This window comes from Pelobates fuscus, chromosome 1, assembly GCF_036172605.1.
Source record: "Pelobates fuscus isolate aPelFus1 chromosome 1, aPelFus1.pri, whole genome shotgun sequence".
NCBI classification, from domain to species: Eukaryota; Metazoa; Chordata; class Amphibia; order Anura; family Pelobatidae; genus Pelobates; species Pelobates fuscus.
Genome location: NC_086317.1, coordinates 3177660 through 3201729, shown reverse-complemented (window position 1 = coordinate 3201729; position 24070 = coordinate 3177660). Strand labels below are relative to the sequence as shown.

General features: G+C 45.6%; 1 protein-coding gene across 1 annotated transcript in view; it reads left to right on the top strand.

Annotated features, from left to right (window-relative positions):
- The window catches only part of VANGL1 (VANGL planar cell polarity protein 1), a 78084-nt gene that overhangs the window by 26509 nt on the left and 27505 nt on the right, over positions 1-24070 (top strand). Inside the window, exon 3 of the mRNA XM_063445800.1 lies at positions 13476-13584. Coding sequence (XP_063301870.1) covers positions 13476-13584 — 109 coding nt within the window. The remainder of the gene's footprint in view (positions 1-13475; positions 13585-24070) is intronic.

Below are 24070 nucleotides of genomic sequence, written 5' to 3'. Positions count from 1 at the left end.
TATGTTTTATTGGTTGTTGTGTTAATTATGTGGGTGTCTCCCTTGCATGGGCAGAATCACATAAAAGGAGAATCCTTGTCCTTAAAATTTAGTTCTTCTTGACCCTTCAAAACGTAGCCTCGTCTCGTTCTTGGAAGGGGATTTTCTGCATAACTACTTTGCTCTTTTAATAGCTATGCCTGACTCTTCGCTTGTATCTCGTGGATGAGAATAAGTAACTCCAATACTACACAGCAACTTGCCGGGAAAAAGGACATCTCCAACGGCTGATACCCTCTCACTACCTGGGTAGCCGTTACACTTATGTTCTGCACATAAAGCAGACATTAAGGGACATTTTATAGAAGCTGATACCCATAAAAAGAAATAAAAAATGCAAAAGATATTTCAGTTACAAGCTGCATTACACATAGTGGGACAGCAGCACAAATCTAATCAGAATTCAATCCAACCAAACTGGCTAAGCTCTTAGACACTCCATTAAAGAGGCCCTTGTCAAAGACCTAGCCCAATCTATTGTGTGATCTAAAAAGACATTATACGAACCCTGAACCCTATGCCCTAGGCCCAGACACACACATATTACAGCCATCAAATCTGTTGCCATTAAGCTAGCCACAGGCACAGACAATATAACAAAAATGTTTACAGATTTTTACAATTTATTGTATATTATATTATTATATTATTTATAGAGCGCCGTCAAATTCCGCAGCGCTTTACAATGGGTGGACGAACAGACATGTAGTTGTAACCAGACAAGTTGGACACACAGGAACAGAGGGGTTGAGGGCCCTGCTCAATGAGCTTACATGCTAGAGGGAGTGGGGTAAAATGACACAAAAGGTAAGGATAGTATTAGACTAGTGACAGTTGCAGAAGAGAGAATCAGTTGGGAGCTATTAAGAGTTTAATTGATACGCTTTTTAATGATTTTTTGAAGGAGTGGAGACTGGGTGAACCTTCACCACCACAGTCCAAGCCCCATACACAAATGTATGAGCACAGATCAGGATTACAGGGGCAACAAAAAAAAAAATTCAATGAGAAACGGTAGTAGGCAAGGATGCCCCCTTTTTCCACTGCTGTTCATTCTATGTCTGGAACCATTACTACACTCCATACAAATTCATCCTAATAGTAATAAGGTGGTGGTAAGGGAGGCAGCAGTTTCTGGTGTTAGTCTATGCATACACATCCTCTTTACATTGGCAAACCCTGTTGTCTCAATGCAACATCTACATTCCCTTTTGCTAGAATCTGGGGATATAGTGGGACACAGAATCAACTTGGGAAAATTTTGTGTGCTCCTGCTTTATTTCTTGGATGCGGACATGGTTGGGATCATTATCACATAAAGATAACACAAGATTTGCTTAAATACTTGCACATACTTCCTACCGCTCCTCAGGAATCTACAACAGGATCTCCAACGCTGGACGACTCACTACATCACCTGCTTCGGCTGTATTAACGCGGTCAAGATGAACGTGTTGCCGCGGTTGCTGTACCTCTTTGCCACCCTGCCGATAACGATCTCACAATCATTCTTCAAATCGGTAGATACTGCCATTCGCGGGTTCGTGTGGAACCATAGACCATCGCGCATCCGCAGATCGGTCATTGAGCGACCCAAACTAGCCGGGGGGCTAGGGCTGCCGTCGGCATCCGCTTACTATAGAGCCATACACCTGCACAAGATCACGGACTGGCATGTAAGCGCAAGCCCGAAACGCTGGGTGGCCATGGAACTACAGCAAACATCGGGCAGGATTCCCTCGAGACTTTGGCTGTGGGGTAACACGTTCACGGACCTACGCACAGATTACTCCATGATCGATGCGACGCTCAAAATTTGGTGCAAAATCCGATACACCCATCAGTTAACAACCTCGCCGAACCTGCTGACCCCTATTACACACAACCCGAACCTGGCCGGGGGCCTCCACCCAGCGGCGTTTGGGAACTTCCAACAGACGGATTGGCTGTATGTGGGTCAGTGGTGTTCAGGGGGTGTGCTTCGGCCACTAACCGACCTGATGGGGGAATCGCAACCCACCCAGTTAGATAAATTCTGTTACCACCAGGTGCAAACATATGTTGCCAGACTAGTCGGTAAAGACCACCTTCATAGACAACTCTCGAATTTTGAACGGCTATGCACGAGTAGGAGACTCATCGAGCATGGGGTGTCACTCCTGTATGGAACCCTACGAGGGGCCATGGACACCAGCCCCCTGGGATACATGAGCAAATGGGAACGAGAAACCGGTACACAACTCTCAGATCAGGAATGGGACAAGATAGTCCTCCTAGCCCACAAATGCTCTATCAGTTCGAAGATTCAAGAGACCAGTTATAAATTGCTGTCACATTGGTATTGAACGCCTGATACCCTCAGACACTTCGACGGAGCCAATACGGGCGAATGCTGGAGGTGCAGCACGGCCCTGGGAACAAGCCTACATATCTGGTGGTCATGCCCACGCATATTGACATTCTGGCAGCTGATCAACACAAAAATCAAAGAGATCACTGGAGACGACCTCCCCCTACAACCCATGACGATGCTTCTACACCATACACCCACCCCCACGCAGAAATACAAACACTCCCTCACCATCCATTTGTTGAATGCCGCTGTAACGGATCCTTACAAGTCCCTGGTAGCTGTGAAGCAAGCAAGGGAATTACAGTTCAAACTTCTATTCGTTTCATTGTCTCCTGTTCGCATGATTTAAGTGAATCCACAGTGTAAAATATAAGAGGATTTGAAAGAATAAACCGTTCGCATGATTCAGTACGAATTCCGTGTGTAAAGTATAGGTGGCCGCCATTTCGGGACTTTTACACTTGTTCGCGGCCATCTTGTGCACGAACAGCGGTATTTGCCTGTAACCGCATGGAACTGAAAATGGATACACAAACAGGCGAACACCGCTGAGTCCTCCAGACCTCCGTAAATTCGTACTGAAACTACCGAACGTCCCACCATTCGGTAGTTATGCTTAACCATCTATGGGGATTTCAGCGACCACCGAGATTCGCATGGATGACCAGATTTTCGGGTCTTTTTACCGTGCGAACGGAGACCGACCGCAAGGCCAAAACTCATGGAACTAATTTCGGCTAGTTGGTCTGTGCGGTCGGTCAAAACTTTGGAACTCTGTATCTCCCGAACTATACATCCGAATGGGCTAATTTTTGGACATATTGTTCCCCTGAAGGAGAACTATCCAGCGCTACCGGATTTAAAGCTGTACCCCCTGTTTTTGGGGTACATCCAGAACTTGTGTAAAAATGTGGAAATTGTAATTATGTTATGTGGTTATCTGAGGGGAGGAGACGTGGGGGTGTTACCATACGTATGATTGGTTGTTTTCATCCTCCCCCTGGGAGTGTCCTGTATGTATCTGTTCCTAATAAAAAGCAGGCTGGGTGTTCCAGTCCTCAGTTCATCTTGACCCTTCAAAACGTAGCCTCGTCTCGTTCTTGGAAGGGGATTATTTGGGAAGATTACTCTGCTCCTGTTTACAGCTAAACCTGACTCTCTCTGGATATCGTGGATGGGATTATACCAGCTTTACTTCTCCACAGCAGCTTGCAGGGAAAAGGACGTCTCCAACGGCAGATACCCTCTCAATACCTGGGTAGCCGTTACTTTGGTTGGCAGCGGTGGGATGGTCCTTTCATCCAAGGAGCAAGACCTGAATGGAGACACAGTATGCCAAGCTAAAAAGGCCCACATTGAAAGATCTATTGGAGAGTCGTGGTAGGAGCGCCAGTAACAGACCACGGAGAGAGCTGATAGCAGACCTACTGGAGCTAGATGAGATGGATAGGTCCATGGAAGTCACTGAGCCCATGGCACCCGTCAGCGAGGACGATGAGATTACTGCAATTGTAAGGCGGAGATTATCTTTATACCCAGCCACGTCCGTGGAGCTAATAAACCAACTGATCCGAGAAACAAGGGAAGAGATACAAACTAAGAAGGAGCAAGAAACGGCACTGGTAAGGGCTAACCAGCCTATTACACATACAGTTCCTACTCCTCCACACAATGCTGCAGTAAAGAAAATTCCATTTACTGCTTTTAAAACCTTTGTGGAAAGTGAAGAAGAAATTGACGGTTATTTGGCAGACTTTGAAAGGCAGTGCTCCCTACACCAAGTACCACCAGAGCAATGGGTCACTATTCTGGCTGGGAAGCTATCCGGAAAAGCAAATGAGGCTTTTCGAGCACTGACTACGGAGGAGATTGCACAGTATCAAAAGGTAAAAGAGGCACTACTCCACCGGTACGCTGTAACCCCAGAGACATACCGTCGCCGCTTCCGGGAGTCCAAAAAGAAAGCGGTGGACTCCCACATGGAATGGGCTAATAAGTTACAGCGAGTGGCATCACACTGGATGCAAGGATGCAACGCTAGCATGGGAGAAGAAATATTACAACTCTTTTTATTGGAACACTTCTTCCAAGGTGTATCTGCTGACTTGCAGGATTGGGTAAGGGACAGACGCCCTAGCAATTTAAAGGAGGCAGCTCGGCTGGCAGACGAGTACGCCGAAAGCAGGAGAGTAAGCCAAAATACCCCAAGGCCAGCTATCAAAGTGGAGCAACGGCCCCCGGCTGCCTCGTCTCGACCAGAGTTCCGGGCTCCCATACCACCAGGACCAGCTCGGCCTCAAGGACACAACAACTACCCCCGAGACTCGCATAGAACCATCTGTCACCGGTGCAACAACCCTGGACATGTCGCAAGGTATTGCCGCTAGGACCAGCCGCTAATAATAATTGGAGGCGCAACCCCACCGAGAACAACACCACATGTACCTCTGCTGCCCACTGTGTAGAGGCCGAGATGGGCCCCGAGGAATGTTTGGGCATTTTGTATGAGGCGGATCCGATACAAGCCGCCTCCCCAGATAATCGCCAGCACCATAGGCAAGAGGTACGCGTGAATGGACAAATAGCCCAAGGATTGAGAGATACGGGGGCTACCATTACTTTGCAGCGACACTTGGTAAAACCAGAACATTTGGCCAAACACACCGTTGCTGTCCGTGTTGCAGGGGGGGCTGTATTTCGTTTACCCACGGCCGGGGTACACTTGGACTGGGGGGTTGGGTCAGGAAAGACCACGGTGGGCATCATGGATAATCTACCAGCTGAGGTCGTCTTGGGCAACGATATTAGCCCTCTGACTTCAGCCTACTTACCCACCACAGATGCAGCTTGCCCCGTAACCACCCGAGCCCAGAGCAGACTCACCGATGACGCCACCACAGGCCAGGAGACCCAGGTAAGCAACACACCGACACGTAGGTCACACATAAGGGAGAGGCCATTAACTTGGGACACCCCAGAAGAGTTTGGGAGGGAGACTAGAGAGGACCCCACCCTACAGACGTACCGGGAGATAGCCGCTAGTGGGGGGGATGAACATGAACGTTTTGTATGGGAACATGACCGGTTATACCGACTGACTGTGAGTAGGAAGAAGGGCTGTGCCCCTTCACAGAAACGCCAACTAGTGGTACCCAGAAAGTACCGGTTGGAGCTTCTCCGAATTGGCCATGATATTCCCCTAGTAGGACATTTGGGGGGTAACCGCACAACCTATCGGATCGCCCAGACCTTCTTCTGGCCAGGGATTTCCAAGGATGTGCGGCGCTACTGCAGTACCTGCGACATATGCCAGAGGGTAGGGAAGAGAGGGGATCACCCTAAAGCTCGACTGTCACCTATGCCCATAATCGAGGAACCGTTTAGCCGGGTGGCAGTCGACCTGGTGGGGCCCCTACCTAACCCTAGCCCATCCGGTAAGAAATATATACTTACTGTGGTGGACTACGCTACCCTTTACCCGGAAGCCGTCGCCCTGACAAATATCCAGGCCGACACTGTCGCCAGTGCCCTAGTGGGGATATTTACTAGAGTAGGTTTTCCCCGAGAAATACTGTCGGATAGGGGGACTCAATTTACCGCAGATCTGACCCAACAGTTATGGAAGGTCTGCGGTATTCAAAACCTCCTCAGCTCACCCTACCACCCCCAGACGAACGGTCTCTGTGAACGCTTTAATGGTACCTTGAAACAGTTGCTGAGGACCTTTACCGCGGAATACAGAGACTGGGAGCGATTCTTGCCGCACCTCTTTTTTTTTTTTTTTTTTAAATTCTTTATTTTATTTGCACAGTGTAACAAATCTGCTTGAAACGCCACAATAGCTGTGACAAGCATGGTATATCAATCAACAGAAAACAAATACATGGCAGTGCTTGTAATGCGCATTTTTAGTTATATAAACTTGTAACGTTGTGCTGCAGCCCTACGTGTAGTGGGGTACAAAGTGATGTGGCAAAGGCTATATCCCCGTAGGGGTGTTCGGCTTGCCTTTAATGCTTGCCTGCGCTGTGGTGTCGTAGCAGTGAAAATCGCTCAGTGTGTGTCGCGCGGGTGGCAGCATTGTAGGCGTTGCGTGTGGTTCAAGAGGAGTGTGAGTCGTGTCTTTCGACATGATAAACCTTGGTTGATGCCCTATAACCCTGGGCAGGGGGGGGGGAGGTGTACCATAGGCCCGTTCCCTATCAGGGACTAGCGTGTGGGGCACAGGGCGCTGAGGGTGCCGTGTGGGTGAAAACATTCTTCCGTCCTCATAATGAGGGAGTGAGTGCTTATTGGTGCGGTCTCGCTTAAACCTTAGGCGTGGCCGGGCGGCAAAGAGTGACCATCATTATAACATCATCAATGAAAAGAAAAGTAAAAGAAGAAAAAGAATAAAAATAAAATTGAACAAAAACAAACCAAGCAAACTTTAAGTCCATTTGTGCGGTATGTCCAGTGTTATGTGCTGGAAGTCATATGGATGTGGACACAGTCCCATATTCACCCTCCTGGTCTCCTCAGGTCGTGATCGCTGCGTAGTTTGCGGCATTGAGCTCTCGGGGGACAAACGGAGGAGACGTGGCGGGGTCACCCATCCCAGATGGCGCATTAGCCGGTCTTTGTCCCCTGGAAGGTAGGGAGTCCTTTCCAAGTCCCAGCGCGGGCAATAGGTCGCGTGCGCCCTGCATGTCATGAACGTTGTATTGGCTGTTTCCGTGGCTTACTTGTAGCGCATGTGGGCTCTTCCATTTATAGGTGATGGTTTGCGCGCGGAGTAGGGAGGTGAAGGATTGAAGAGAGCGACGCCAGGCCATTGTGGACCGCGACAGGTCTGTATAGAAAGTGAGCGACATGCCCTCAAATATGTAGGGGGACTGGGTTTTGATTGCGTTCATCACTGCCATCTTGTCTTTGTTGCTGTTGAAGCGAACTAAGAGGTCTCTGGGTAGGGTGCCTGAGGCTTTGGTTGGCCGTGGGAGGCGAAACATCCCCTCTAGGATCACCTGTTTGGCTTGTTTAGGCGTAAGGAGGGCTATGAGGAGTCGCCGTACAAGATGGGGCAGCTCAGCCTCCGGCGTTTCCTCTGCTATGCCCCTGATCTTTATGTTCTTGCTTCTTCTTTGGTCCTCCAGTGTGGCAAATTGTTTGTCGAACTGGACATTCTGTCTCTGCAGCTCAGAGACCTGTTGTTGTAGCAGCTGTGTTTGTTTGGCGTTCTGAGTCGCGCCATTTTCTAGGGCGCCCATGCGGCCTGTCAGGCCTTGCAGGTCTGATCGTATCTGGGCCATGTCTGCTTGCAGGGCGAGCTGTACCCCAGCGAGCAGTTCTTTCAACACCGCCGTGGTGATCGGGGTAGAATCAGCTTGTGGGGAGGATTGGCGAGGGTGCTGTGGGGCAGTTTTGGTAGCTACCTCGGGTTCTGCCGTGAAGTCGTCTGAGTAGTCTGAATACTCATCCGGGAAGGCGGCCATGACAGGGCCCATCGTGTCTCGAGCCTGCCTCCAGAGATCGCCTATGCTGGCTTGCTGCCGTGGTTTGTCTGGCTTGGGTTTCTTCGTTTTTCGTCCCATGTCTGCTTCTACAGCTTTGGCACCCGTTTTGCCTCCGGTCTGGCAGGTTTGACCGGTATTATCGGGAAAATTGTGTTTTTTTCCTCCGGAGCTCGGGCTGTGTGCGGCCATTCAGTGCTGTAGCTTGGCTCCGCCCTTGCCGCACCTCTTGTTTGCATACCGAGAGGTGCCGCAGGAATCCACTGGGTTCTCCCCGTTCGAACTGCTCTACGGAAGAAGGGTGCGAGGTCCCCTCGACCTCATCCGGGAGCATTGGGAAGGGGAGATGGAATCTGAAGGGATCCCTATTGTACCATATGTTCTGGAGATGCGGGACCGCATGGAGCAATTGGCCCAGATGGCACGGGACCATCTCCATGCGGCCCAGGGTCGACAGAAGCGTTGGTATGATAGGGGCGCCCGACAGAGAACTTTCCAGGTGGGTCAGAAAGTGCTGGTACTTAGACCGGTAAAGGGAAATAAACTCCAGACATCCTGGCAGGGCCCTTACAAAGTAGTAGCGCAGGTCTGCGACACTACTTATGTGATTGCCAGCAATAAAGATGAGAGAATCCAAAAAACCTTTCATGTAAACTTACTAAAAGAATACCAAGAGCGGCCAGAGGATATTGCCGCTATATGCATTTCTGCTGCCGAGGACCCCGACAGCCTACCTATCCCAGACCTGTTAGCACCCAGAAAATCCCCTAGCTTACTGGACACCATCCAACTAGGGGAGCGGCTAACCGCAGCCGAAAAGGGCCAACTTAGACAGTTGATAATGGAAAAGAAATTAACGTTCGCTCAGGAACCAGGGTACACCACGCTAGCGACCCACTATGTCGAGACCCCAGGACAAGTACCCCTTAGACAGACCCCATATAGAATCCCTGAGGCAGTCAGGGAAGAAATGAAAAAGGAAGTACAAGAAATGCTAAGGTTGGGAGTCATAGAGCCGTCTGACAGCCCCTGGGCTTCACCTGTAGTCCTAGTGCCCAAAAAGGACGGCGCTACTAGATTTTGTGTAGACTATAGGCGACTCAATGACCGTACCGTGACAGATGCGTACCCTATGCCCCGAGTGGACGAACTATTAGACCGCATTGCCAGGGGGAGGTATCTGACCACCATTGATCTATGCAAGGGATACTGGCAGATCCCCCTGGCCAAGGAGGCTATCCCCAAGTCGGCGTTAGTCACCCCATTTGGCCTGTACCAATTTAAGGTCATGCCATTTGGGATGAAGAACGCCCCAGCTACCTTTCAGCGCTTGGTGGATAGACTTCTTGATGGCTTCCAGGACTTTGCCTGCGCATACCTGGATGACATAGCGATCTATAGTGAAACATGGGGGGAACACTTGCGACATGTAGAGGCTGTACTGGATCAGATTCGGGCCGCAGGCCTGACTCTGAAACCAGAGAAGTGTAACTTCGGCATGGCCGAAGTCCAATACCTGGGACACAGGGTAGGATGTGGGAAACAACGCCCGGAACCCGCTAAGGTTGAGGCGGTAGCTAACTGGCCCACACCCCACACCAAGACGCAGGTATTGGCATTCTTAGGGACAGCAGGATACTATAGGAAATTTGTCCCGGACTATAGTGCTATCGCTAAACCCCTGACCGACTTAACGAAAAAGAATTTGCCTAGGGTAGTCCTGTGGTCTCCGGCCTGTGAAACAGCCTTTCAAGCCTTGAAAAATGCTCTGATCAATGCACCTGTTCTATCTGCCCCCGTTCCTAACAAAAGATTTGTCGTCCATACAGATGCATCCATGTATGGACTGGGGGCAGTTCTGAGCCAGATCGGAGAGGATGGGGGAGAACACCCAGTCGCGTATCTCAGCAGAAAACTATTACCCAGAGAAGTGAGTTACGCGGCAGTGGAAAAAGAATGTCTAGCCCTAGTTTGGGCCCTAAAGAAACTTACCCCCTACTTATATGGACAGGAGTTTACCTTGATCACCGATCATAACCCCCTGGTATGGCTGAACCGAGTAGCTGGAGACAATGGACGCTTACTAAGATGGAGCTTAGCACTACAGCCATATAATTTCTGCATTCAGTATCGCCCGGGCCGCTTCAATGGAAACGCTGACGGATTATCCAGGCAAACGGAACTTTTACCGTAGCAGCAGACCGGACAGCCCCAAGTTGACCCGAAAAGGATCAATCCGGGTCTGCCGGAGTGTTCCACAAAAGGGGAGCAGTGTAACGGATCCTTACAAGTCCCTGGTAGCTGTGAAGCAAGCAAGGGAATTACAGTTCAAACTTCTATTCGTTTCATTGTCTCCTGTTCGCATGATTTAAGTGAATCCACAGTGTAAAATATAAGAGGATTCGAAAGAATAAACCGTTCGCATGATTCAGTACGAATTCCGTGTGTAAAGTATAGGTGGCCGCCATTTCGGGACTTTTACACGTGTTCGCGGCCATCTTGTGCACGAACAGCGGTATTTGCCTGTAACCGCATGGAACTGAAAACGGATACACAAACAGGCGAACACCGCTGAGTCCTCCAGACCTCCGTAAATTCGTACTGAAACTACCGAACGTCCCACCATTCGGTAGTTATGCTTAACCATCTATGGGGATTTCAGCGACCACAGAGATTCGCATGGATGACCAGATTTTCGGGTCTTTTTACCGTGTGAACGGAGACCGACCGCAAGGCCAAAACTCATGGAACTAATTTCGGCTAGTTGGTCTGTGCGGTCGGTCAAAACTTTGGAACTCTGTATCTCCCGAACTATACATCCGAATGGGCTGATTTTTGGACATATTGTTCCCCTGAAGGAGAGCTATCCAGCGCTACCGGATTTAAAGCTGTACCCCCTGTTTTTGGGGTACATCCAGAACTTGTGTAAAAATGTGGACATTTTAATTATGTTATGTGGTTATCTGAGGGGAGGAGACGTGGGGGTGTTACCATACGTATGATTGGTTGTTTTCATCCTCCCCCTGGGAGTGTCCTGTATGTATCTGTTCCTAATAAAAAGCAGGCTGGGTGTTCCAGTCCTCAGTTCATCTTGACCCTTCAAAACGTAGCCTCGTCTCGTTCTTGGAAGGGGATTATTTGGGAAGATTACTCTGCTCCTGTTTACAGCTAAACCTGACTCTCTCTGGATATCGTGGATGGGATTATACCAGCTTTACTTCTCCACAGCAGCTTGCAGGGAAAAGGACGTCTCCAACGGCAGATACCCTCTCAATACCTGGGTAGCCGTTACTGCCGCAAAGGTGTTGATACCCTTACATTGGAAACACACATCGACACCCACCTTCAGACAATGGGTAGACAAAGTTGAGAGCATATATGACATGGAGATACTGACGGCCTCCCTGCAGGGACGTTCGGACAAATGCGCATTAAAGTGGTACCCCTGGCGGCTCTACGTCTCTACGGGAATCGCCTAGCTATACATGGGACAGGCGAGTGGCCCGGGGAGGCTGGTTCAGAACACATAGACATGCCGACACATACCCCGCGTAGAACCCCCGTGGGAACTGCAAAACTCTGAGGGACCTCACCCGGGCACCAGACTCCTAACCCTACCTGTTCCTACCCTACTCCCCCTCCCCAACTCTCTCCTTTCCTGCCCACTACCTGACAACCCCGCCCCTTCCCACAACACAGGGCAGAGGGCGAGGCTAGCCCCGCCCTGGCAAGATGCTACCCAGACAGACAAACGACGCTGAGGTCGGATGTAGACAAGAGCCAATAAACCGACCAAACAGAACGTGTCCGGCACCCGCCAAACAGGCAGGCCAACACTGTAGTTGACGACAAGTGTACGCACGTAGACATAGGAACCAGAAGTTGCCCAGACATGGGCCCACAGACAAACCCAGATCCACAAAGACAGCTAGCAGACCCGACACGGAACCTCACTAATACAGGACTCACAGGGGGCGACATATACCCCCACCCCCCCACCCCCCACTAATGAGCCTTTGGCCAAACACACTCCACAAGGTACAGAGGCCAGAACCTAACACTGTAACAACCAGAAACCCCCTCACGGACAGAGCTTGACTACAGACTAGCTAGACATAGGCATCAGAGTACTAAGGAGATATCCCAGCAGAGATGAGACAGGAGCTAAGCTGATGATAATAGGGGGAGACGGGTACATACCACCAATCAAAGGTGCACAAAATTGAGGCCAGATGGACTCCGACTGAGACTGACATGATACAAAAAACAAGAAGACCTAGCTAGAATTGGCTTCCTGAGATACGTTCTCTAACAATGTTATAACTGCAAATTCGAAGTTACCATGTTAGCACTTGCTACATACGGAGCTCTGTTTGTCAAGTATGTTATGTCATATTGTTGATAACTTGGAAAATCTCAATAAAAAATGATTGACAAATACTTGCACATCAAGTTAACAGCAGATCCTAGGAAACTATTTCAAAATAACTATACTCAGACGATTAGTACCCTCAGAGGATATGGAGAATGTGAAGGACCACCTGGCACCCCAAATGGCAATCGCTGCTTCCTAGCTGTTGCCGAGTACCATTAGCACAGCACCGGACACCATAAGCACCGTAGCCCCTTAGAGGCCGCAGCTTGGCTGGGGTCTCACCGCCCCTTCTCACCCTGGACCAAACTCCTGGATCCAGCTCCCAGTGAGAAGACCTCTCCTCCAAGAGAGTATAGCAGGTATAGCAGTGTAGCTCTTACCAGAACTAGTGATTATAGCCATGGGGAGTATCTTGACATAGCAATCCCCAGGCCAGGGCCATTGTAATCCTCACCCTCGGGCCTGTCGTGCTCAGCCATCCAGGGGGCATGCCGAACCGTGTACTACCAAAGTACCTGGTATACGTCGTCCAACCAAAGCTCCTTCCATACCAGGCTCTCGAGCTCCATCACCCACTCCTCCAGAGGCTGCTCTCCCAGGAGGGACATCCGCAGCGCCACTTGCATCTTTAGCCAGTGCTCCTTGCTGGGGAGACTCTCTCCCCCCGATGCTGTATACCCTCCAGGGCCCCATGCCAAACTTCCTTCCTGTCTGCATCCCTCCAGTCTAGGTCATCCTCCTCGTCGTATAGGAACGCTGTTCGGGAACTAGCTGGTTCCATACTGCTGTAGCCAGGGGTGCTGTACGGGTACTAGCGTCGCCCTCCATTATAAATCCAAGAACAGTGTCTACAGGATGCTTCTCCTCGCACTAGGAAGCCATCCCAACAGATGTGACGGACTACCTGGCCCCCCAACTGGTCGCTGCATCCTAACTGTCGCCGAGTACCATAAGCACCACACTGGACACCATAAGCACTGTAGCCCCTAAGCTGCTGCAGCTTGGCTGGGGTCTCGCCGTCCCTTCTCACCCTGGACCAAACACCTGGATCCAGATCCCAGTGAGAAGACTACTCCACACAGGTTTATTCAGCGAATTTTGTCAAAAATGTATTGTATTTTACCCTGGAATATAATCTCATACATATTTAATACACTAAAATACAAAATGATATATTTGATAATAATTTATTGCATTTCCACCATTTCATACACTTTAGGGAGAAATCCCGCGAAGGACACAAGTCAGTCACGATACAGACCCCTGCGGGTGAACCCCTACTGGGTGGGGGCGAGAATGAAAAGGATGACGAAAATCAGGACGGACAGGTGAGGAGCCAGACATCAGGCGTTAAAACCTGCAAAATCCCAAAACATTAATACTGAACCCGCTACTAAAGGAATATGCAGACGCAACTAAATAAATAGATTTTTTAATGTAAGTGTCTGTTAGTGGTTAGAGTTTGACCCCTCCCCCCTGCAGGCCTGCGCTGGGGCAGTCATTGGCTAGAACAGCATGTGTACCAATCGCTATGCTCGAACAATCCAATGCTTCTCAGAATCTGTAAATCCAATTATTTTCTATTAGAAGCAGTTTTTGGCATTGTCATGGTGGGCACGATGAAGACCTTCGAAGTGTTACAAAGGAAGCAGTGCTAACGGCTGCCAGTCTGTTCCCCTAGAGGTGCCCTCTCTGACAAATAGTCACAGATTTACATTGTTCAATTAAAGGGGCAGCATCTCTGCAAAAAACACTCTATTAAGATGGGTGCCCCTTTAAGAACTCTTTGCATAATGCAATATAAATCTTATCACTCCACAGCTTCCTGATAATTTGCATCACTACCTATAACTTATAGAACTCCTCCTAAATCCCCATCACTCTGTTACTTATAGAACTCCTCCTATATCCCCATCACTCTGTTACTTATAGAACTCCTCCTATAACTCCCATCACTCTGTTACTTATAGAACTCCTCCTATATCCCCATCACTCTGTTACTTATAGAACTCCTCCTATATCCCCATCACTCTGTTACTTATAGAACTCCTCCTATATCCCCATCACTCTGTTACTTATAGAACTCCTCCTATATCCCCATCACTCTGTTACTTATAGAACTCCTCCTATAACTCCCATCACTCTGTTACTTATAGAACTCCTCCTATAACTCCCATCACTCTGTTACTTATAGAACTCCTCCTATAACTCCAATCACTCTGTTACTTATAGAACTCCTCCTATAACTCCCATCACTCTGTTACTTATAGAACTCCTCCTATATCCCCATCACTCTGTTACTTATAGAACTCCTCCTATAACTCCCATCACTCTGTTACTTATAGAACTCCTCCTATATCCCCATCACTCTGTTACTTATAGAACTCCTCCTAAATCCCCATCACTCTGTTACTTATAGAACTCCTCCTATAACTCCCATCACTCTGTTACTTATAGAACTCCTCCTATATCCCCATCACTCTGTTACTTATAGAACTCCTCCTATATCCCCATCACTACCTATAACTTATAGAACTCCTCCTATATCCCCATCACTCTGTTACTTATAGAACTCCTCCTATATCCCCAATCACTCTGTTACTTATAGAACTCCTCCTATAACTCCAATCACTCTGTTACTTATGGAACTCCTCCTATAACTCCCATCACTATGTTACTTATAGAACTCCTCCTATAACCCCCATCACTCTGTTACTTATAGAACTCCTCCGATAACTCCCATCAGTCTGTTACTTATAGAACTCCTCCTATATCCCGATCACTCTGTTACTTATAGAACTCCTCCTATAACTCCCATCACTCTGTTACTTATAGAACTCCTCCTATATCCCGATCACTCTGTTACTTATAGAACTCCTCCTATAACTCCCATCACTCTGTTACTTATAGAACTCCTCCTATAACCCCATCACTCTGTTACTTATAGAACTCCTCCTATATCCCCATCACTCTGTTACTTATAGAACTCCTCCTATATCCCGATCACTCTGTTACGTATAGAACTCCTCCTATATCTCCATCACTCTGTTACTTATAGAACTCCTCCTATATCCCGATCACTCTGTTACTTATAGAACTCCTCCTATAACTCCAATCACTCTGTTACTTATGGAACTCCTCCTATAACTCCCATCACTCTGTTACTTATAAAACTGCTCCTATATCCCCATCACTCTGTTACTTATAGAACTCCTCCTATATCCCCATCACTCTGTTACTTATAGAACTCCTCCTATATCCCCATCACTCTGTTACTTATAGAACTCCTCCTATATCCCCATCACTCTGTTACTTATAGAACTCCTCCTATATCCCATCACTCTGTTACTTATAGAACTCCTCCTATAACTCCCATCACTCTGTTACTTATAGAACTCCTCCTATATCCCCATCACTCTGTTACTTATAGAACTCCTCCTATAACCCCCATCACTCTGTTACTTATAGAACTCCTCCTATATCCACATCACTCTGTTACTTATAGAACTCCTCCTATATCCCCATCACTCTGTTACTTATATAACTCCTCCTATAACCCCCATCACTCTGTTACTTATAGAACTCCTCCTATATCCCCATCACTCTGTTACTTATAGAACGCCTCCTATAACTCCCATCACTCTGTTACTTATAGAACTCCTCCTATATCCCCATCACTCTGTTACTTATAGAACTCCTCCTATATCCCCCATCACTCTGTTACTTATAGAACTCATCCTATAACTCCCATCACTCTGTTACTTATAAAACTCCTCATATAACCCCCATCACTCTGTTACTTATAGAACTCCTCCTATATCCCCATCACTCTGTTACTTATAGAACTCCTCCTATAACTCCCATCACTCTGTTACTTATAGAACTCCTCCTATATCCCCATCACTCTGTTACTTATAGAACTCCTCCTATATCCCCATCACTCTGTTACTTATAGAACCCCTCATATAACCCCCATCACTCTGTTACTTATAGAACTCCTCCTATATCCCCATCACTCTGTTACTTATAGAACTCCTCCTATAACTCCCATCACTCTGTTACTTATAGAACTCCTCCTATATCCCCATCACTCTGTTACTTATAGAACTCCTCCTATATCCCCATCACTCTGTTACTTATAGAACTCCTCCTATATCCCCATCACTCTGTTACTTATAGAACTCCTCCTATATCCCCCATCGCTCTGTTACTTATAGAACTCATCCTATAACTCCCATCACTCTGTTACTTATAAAACTCCTCCTATAACCCCCATCACTCTGTTACTTATAGAACTCCTCCTATATCCCCATCACTCTGTTACTTATAGAACTCCTCCTATAACTCCAATCACTCTGTTACTTATAGAACTCCTCCTATAACTCCAATCACTCTGTTACTTATAGAACTCCTCCTATAACTTCCATCACTCTGTTACTTATAGAACTCCTCCTATATCCCCAATCACTCTGTTACTTATAGAACTCCTCCTATAACTCCAATCACTCTGTTACTTATGGAACTCCTCCTATAACTCCCATCACTATGTTACTTATAGAACTCCTCCTATAACCCCCATCACTCTGTTACTTATAGAACTCCTCCGATAACTCCCATCAGTCTGTTACTTATAGAACTCCTCCTATATCCCGATCACTCTGTTACTTATAGAACTCCTCCTATAACTCCCATCACTCTGTTACTTATAGAACTCCTCCTATATCCCGATCACTCTGTTACTTATAGAACTCCTCCTATAACTCCCATCACTCTGTTACTTATAGAACTCCTCCTATAACCCCATCACTCTGTTACTTATAGAACTCCTCCTATATCCCCATCACTCTGTTACTTATAGAACTCCTCCTATATCCCGATCACTCTGTTACGTATAGAACTCCTCCTATATCTCCATCACTCTGTTACTTATAGAACTCCTCCTATATCCCGATCACTCTGTTACTTATAGAACTCCTCCTATAACTCCAATCACTCTGTTACTTATGGAACTCCTCCTATAACTCCCATCACTCTGTTACTTATAAAACTGCTCCTATATCCCCATCACTCTGTTACTTATAGAACTCCTCCTATATCCCCATCACTCTGTTACTTATAGAACTCCTCCTATATCCCCATCACTCTGTTACTTATAGAACTCCTCCTATATCCCCATCACTCTGTTACTTATAGAACTCCTCCTATATCCCATCACTCTGTTACTTATAGAACTCCTCCTATAACTCCCATCACTCTGTTACTTATAGAACTCCTCCTATATCCCCATCACTCTGTTACTTATAGAACTCCTCCTATAACCCCCATCACTCTGTTACTTATAGAACTCCTCCTATATCCACATCACTCTGTTACTTATAGAACTCCTCCTATATCCCCATCACTCTGTTACTTATATAACTCCTCCTATAACCCCCATCACTCTGTTACTTATAGAACTCCTCCTATATCCCCATCACTCTGTTACTTATAGAACGCCTCCTATAACTCCCATCACTCTGTTACTTATAGAACTCCTCCTATATCCCCATCACTCTGTTACTTATAGAACTCCTCCTATATCCCCCATCACTCTGTTACTTATAGAACTCATCCTATAACTCCCATCACTCTGTTACTTATAAAACTCCTCATATAACCCCCATCACTCTGTTACTTATAGAACTCCTCCTATATCCCCATCACTCTGTTACTTATAGAACTCCTCCTATAACTCCCATCACTCTGTTACTTATAGAACTCCTCCTATATCCCCATCACTCTGTTACTTATAGAACTCCTCCTATATCCCCATCACTCTGTTACTTATAGAACCCCTCATATAACCCCCATCACTCTGTTACTTATAGAACTCCTCCTATATCCCCATCACTCTGTTACTTATAGAACTCCTCCTATAACTCCCATCACTCTGTTACTTATAGAACTCCTCCTATATCCCCATCACTCTGTTACTTATAGAACTCCTCCTATATCCCCATCACTCTGTTACTTATAGAACTCCTCCTATATCCCCATCACTCTGTTACTTATAGAACTCCTCCTATATCCCCCATCGCTCTGTTACTTATAGAACTCATCCTATAACTCCCATCACTCTGTTACTTATAAAACTCCTCCTATAACCCCCATCACTCTGTTACTTATAGAACTCCTCCTATATCCCCATCACTCTGTTACTTATAGAACTCCTCCTATAACTCCAATCACTCTGTTACTTATAGAACTCCTCCTATAACTCCAATCACTCTGTTACTTATAGAACTCCTCCTATAACTTCCATCACTCTGTTACTTATAGAACTCCTCCTATATCCCGATCACTCTGTTACTTATAGAACTCCTCCTATATCTCCATCACTCTGTTACTTATAGAACTCCTCCTATAACTCCAATCACTCTGTTACTTATAGAACTCCTCCTATATCCCGATCACTCTGTTACTTATAGAACTCCTCCTATATCTCCATCACTCTGTTACTTATAGAACTCCTCCTATAACTCCAATCACTCTGTTACTTATAGAACTCCTCCTATAACTCCAATCACTCTGTTACTTATAGAACTCCTCCTATAACTCCCATCACTCTGTTACTTATAGAACTCCTCCTATATCCCCATCACTCTGTTACTTATAGAACTCCTCCTATATCCCATCACTCTGTTACTTTTAGAACTCCTCCTATAACCCCCATCACTCTGTTACTTATAGAACTCCTCCTATATCCCCATCACTCTGTTACTTATAGAACTCCTCCTATATCCCCATCACTCTGTTACTTATAGAACTCCTCCTATATCCCCATCACTCTGTTACTTATAGAACTCCTCCTATATCCCCATCACTCTGTTACTTATAGAACTCCTCCTATATCCCCCATCACTCTGTTACTTATAGAACTCATCCTATAACTCCCATCACTCTGTTACTTATAAAACTCCTCCTATAACCCCCATCACTCTGTTACTTATAGAACTCCTCCTATATCCCCATCACTCTGTTACTCATAGAACTCCTCCTATAACTCCCATCACTCTGTTACTTATAGAGCTCCTCCTATAACCCCCATCACTCTGTTACTTATAGAACTCCTCCTATATCCCCATCACTCTGTTACTTATAGAACTCCTCCTATATCCCCATCACTCTGTTACCTATAGAACTCCTCCTATAACCCCCATCATTCTGTTACTTATAGAACTCCTCTTATATCCCCATCACTCTGTTACTTATAGAACTCCTCCTATATCCCCATCACTCTGTTACTTATAGAACTCCTCCTATATCCCCCATCACTCTGTTACTTATAGAACTCATCCTATAACTCCCATCACTCTGTTACTTATAAAACTCCTCCTATAACCCCCATCACTCTGTTACTTATAGAACTCCTCCTATATCCCCATCACTCTGTTACTTATAGAACTCCTCCTATAACTCCCATCACTCTGTTACTTATAGAACTCCTCCTATAACTCCAATCACACTGTTACTTATAGAACTCCTCCTATAACTCCCATCACTCTGTTACTTATAGAACTCCTCCTATATCCCCATCACTCTGTTACTTATAGAACTCCTCCTATATCCCGATCACTCTGTTACGTATAGAACTCCTCCTATATCTCCATCACTCTGTTACTTATAGAACTCCTCCTATAACTCCAATCACTCTGTTACTTATAGAACTCCTCCTATATCGCCCATCACTCTGTTACTTATAGAACTCCTCCTATATCCCCATCACTCTGTTACTTATAGAACTCCTCCTATAACTCCAATCACTCTGTTACTTATAGAACTCCTCCTATAACTCCCATCACTCTGTTACTTATAGAACTCCTCCTATAACTCCCATCACTCTGTTACTTATAGAACTCCTCCTATAACCCCCATCACTCTGTTACTTGTATAACTCCTCCTATAACTCCCATCACTCTGTTACTTATAGAACTCCTCCTATATCCCCATCACTCTGTTACTTATAGAACTCCTCCTATATCCCCATCATTCTGTTACTTATAGAACTCCTCCTATATCCCGATCACTCTGTTATGTATAGAACTCCTCCTATATCCCCATCACTCTGTTACTTATAGAACTCCTCCTATAACTCCCATTACTCTGTTACTTATAGAACTCCTCCTATATCCCCATCACTCTGTTACTTATAGAACTCCTCCTATATCCCCATCACTCTGTTACTTATAGAACTCCTCCTATATCCCATCACTCTGTTACTTATAGAACTCCTCCTATAACCCCCATCACTCTGTTACTTATAGAACTCCTCCTATATCCCCATCACTCTGTTACTTATAGAACTCCTCCTATAACCCCTATCACTCTGTTACTTATAGAACTCCTCCTATATCCCCATCACTCTGTTACTTATAGAACTCCTCCTATAACCCCCATCACTCTGTTACTTATAGAACTCCTCCTATATCCCCATCACTCTGTTACTTATAGAACTCCTCCTATATCCCCATCACTCTGTTACTTATAGAACTCCTCCTATATCCCCCATCACTCTGTTACTTATAGAACTCATCCTATAACTCCCATCACTCTGTTACTTATAAAACTGCTCCTATATCCCCATCACTCTGTTACTTATAGAACTCCTCCTATATCCCCATCACTCTGTTACTTATAGAACTCCTCCTATATCCCATCACTATGTTACTTATAGAACTCCTCCTATAACCCCATCACTCTGTTACTTATAGAACTCCTCCTATATCCCCATCACTCTGTTACTTATAGAACTCCTCCTATATCCCCATCATTCTGTTACTTATAGAACTCCTCCTATATCCCCATCACTCTGTTACTTATAGAACTCCTCCTATATCCCCATCACTCTGTTACTTATAGAACTCCTCCTATATCCCCCATCACTCTGTTACTTATAGAACTCATCCTATAACTCCCATCACTCTGTTACTTATAAAACTCCTCCTATAACCCCCATCACTCTGTTACTTATAGAACTCCTCCTATATCCCCATCACTCTGTTACTCATAGAACTCCTCCTATAACTCCCATCACTCTGTTACTTATAGAACTCCTCCTATAACCCCCATCACTATGTTACTTATAGAACTCCTCCTATATCCCCATCACTCTGTTACTTATAGAGCTCCTCCTATAACCCCCATCACTCTGTTACTTATAGAACTCCTCCTATATCCCCATCACTCTGTTACTTATAGAACTCCTCCTATATCCCCATCACTCTGTTACCTATAGAACTCCTCCTATATCCCCATCACTCTGTTACTTATAGAACTCCTCCTATATCCCCATCACTCTGTTACTTATAGAACTCTTCCTATATCCCCATCACTCTGTTACTTATAGAACTCCTCCTATAACCCCCATCACTCTGTTACTTATAGAACTCCTCCTATATCCCCATCACTCTGTTACTTATATAACTCCTCCTATATCCCCATCACTCTGTTACTTATAGAACTCCTCCTATATCCCCCATCACTCTGTTACTTATAGAACTCATCCTATAACTCCCATCACTCTGTTACTTATAAAACTGCTCCTATATCCCCATCACTCTGTTACTTATAGAACTCCTCCTATATCCCCATCACTCTGTTACTTATAGAACTCCTCCTATATCCCATCACTCTGTTACTTATAGAACTCCTCCTATAACCCCATCACTCTGTTACTTATAGAACTCCTCCTATATCCCCATCACTCTGTTACTTATAGAACTCCTCCTATATCCCCATCACTCTGTTACTCATAGAACTCCTCCTATATCCCCATCACTCTGTTACTTATAGAACTCCTCCTATATCCCCATCACTCTGTTACTTATAGAACTCCTCCTATATCCCCCATCACTCTGTTACTTATAGAACTCATGCTATAACTCCCATCACTCTGTTACTTATAAAACTCCTCCTATAACCCCCATCACTCTGTTACTTATAGAACTCCTCCTATATCCCCATCACTCTGTTACTCATAGAACTCCTCCTATAACTCCCATCACTCTGTTACTTATAGAACTCCTCCTATAACCCCCATCACTATGTTGCTTATAGAACTCCTCCTATATCCCCATCACTCTGTTACTTATAGAGCTCCTCCTATAACCTCCATCACTCTGTTACTTATAGAACTCCTCCTATATCCCCATCACTCTGTTACTTATAGAACTCCTCCTATATCCCCATCACTCTGTTACCTATAGAACTCCTCCTATAACCCCCATCACTCTGTTACTTATAGAACTCCTCCTATATCCCCATCACTCTGTTACTTATAGAACTCCTCCTATATCCCCATCACTCTGTTACTTATAGAACTCATCCTATATCCCCCATCACTCTGTTACTTATAGAACTCATCCTATAACTCCCATCACTCTGTTACTTATAAAACTCCTCCTATAACCCCCATCACTCTGTTACTTATAGAACTCCTCCTATATCCCCATCACTCTGTTACTTATAGAACTCCTCCTATAACTCCCATCACTCTGTGACTTATAGAACTCCTCCTATAACTCCAATCACTCTGTTACTTATAGAACTCCTCCTATAACTCCCATCATTCTGTTACTTATAGAACTCCTCCTATATCCCCATCACTCTGTTACTTATAGAACGCCTCCTATATCCCGATCACTCTGTTACGTATAGAACTCCTCCTATATCTCCATCACTCTGTTACTTATAGAACTCCTCCTATAACTCCAATCACTCTGTTACTTATAGAACTCCTCTTATAACTCCCATCACTCTGTTACTTATAGAACTCCTCCTATATCCCCATCACTCTGTTACTTATAGAACTCCTCCTATATCCCCATCACTCTGTTACTTATAGAACTCCTCCTATAACTCCCATCACTCTGTTACTTATAGAACTCCTCCTATATCGCCCATCACTCTGTTACTTATAGAACTCCTCCTATATCCCCATCACTCTGTTACTTATAGAACTCCTCCTATAACTCCAATCACTCTGTTACTTATAGAACTCCTCCTATAACTCCCATCACTCTGTTACTTATAGAACTCCTCCTATAACCCCCATCACTCTGTTACTTGTATAACTCCTCCTATAACTCCCATCACTCTGTTACTTATAGAACTCCTCCTATATCCCCATCACTCTGTTACTTATAGAACTCCTCCTATATCCCCATCACTCTGTTACTTATAGAACTCCTCCTATAACCCCCATCACTATGTTACTTATAGAACTCCTCCTATAACTCCCATTACTCTGTTACTTATAGAACTCCTCCTATATCCCCATCACTCTGTTACTTATAGAACTCCTCCTATATCCCGATCACTCTGTTATGTATAGAACTCCTCCTATATCCCCATCACTCTGTTACTTATAGAACTCCTCCTATAACTCCCATTACTCTGTTACTTATAAAACTGCTCCTATATCCCCATCACTCTGTTACTTATAGAACTCCTCCTATATCCCGATCACTCTGTTACATATAGAACTCCTCCTATATCCCCATCACTCTGTTACTTATAGAACTCCTCCTATATCCCGATCACTCTGTTACATATAGAACTCCTCCTACATCCCCATCACTCTGTTACTTATAGAACTCCTCCTATATCCCCATCACTCTGTTACTTATAGAACTCCTCCTATATCCCGATCACTCTGTTATGTATAGAACTCCTCCTATATCCCCATCACTCTGTTACTTATAGAACTCCTCCTATAACTCCCATTACTCTGTTACTTATAAAACTGCTCCTATATCCCCATCACTCTGTTACTTA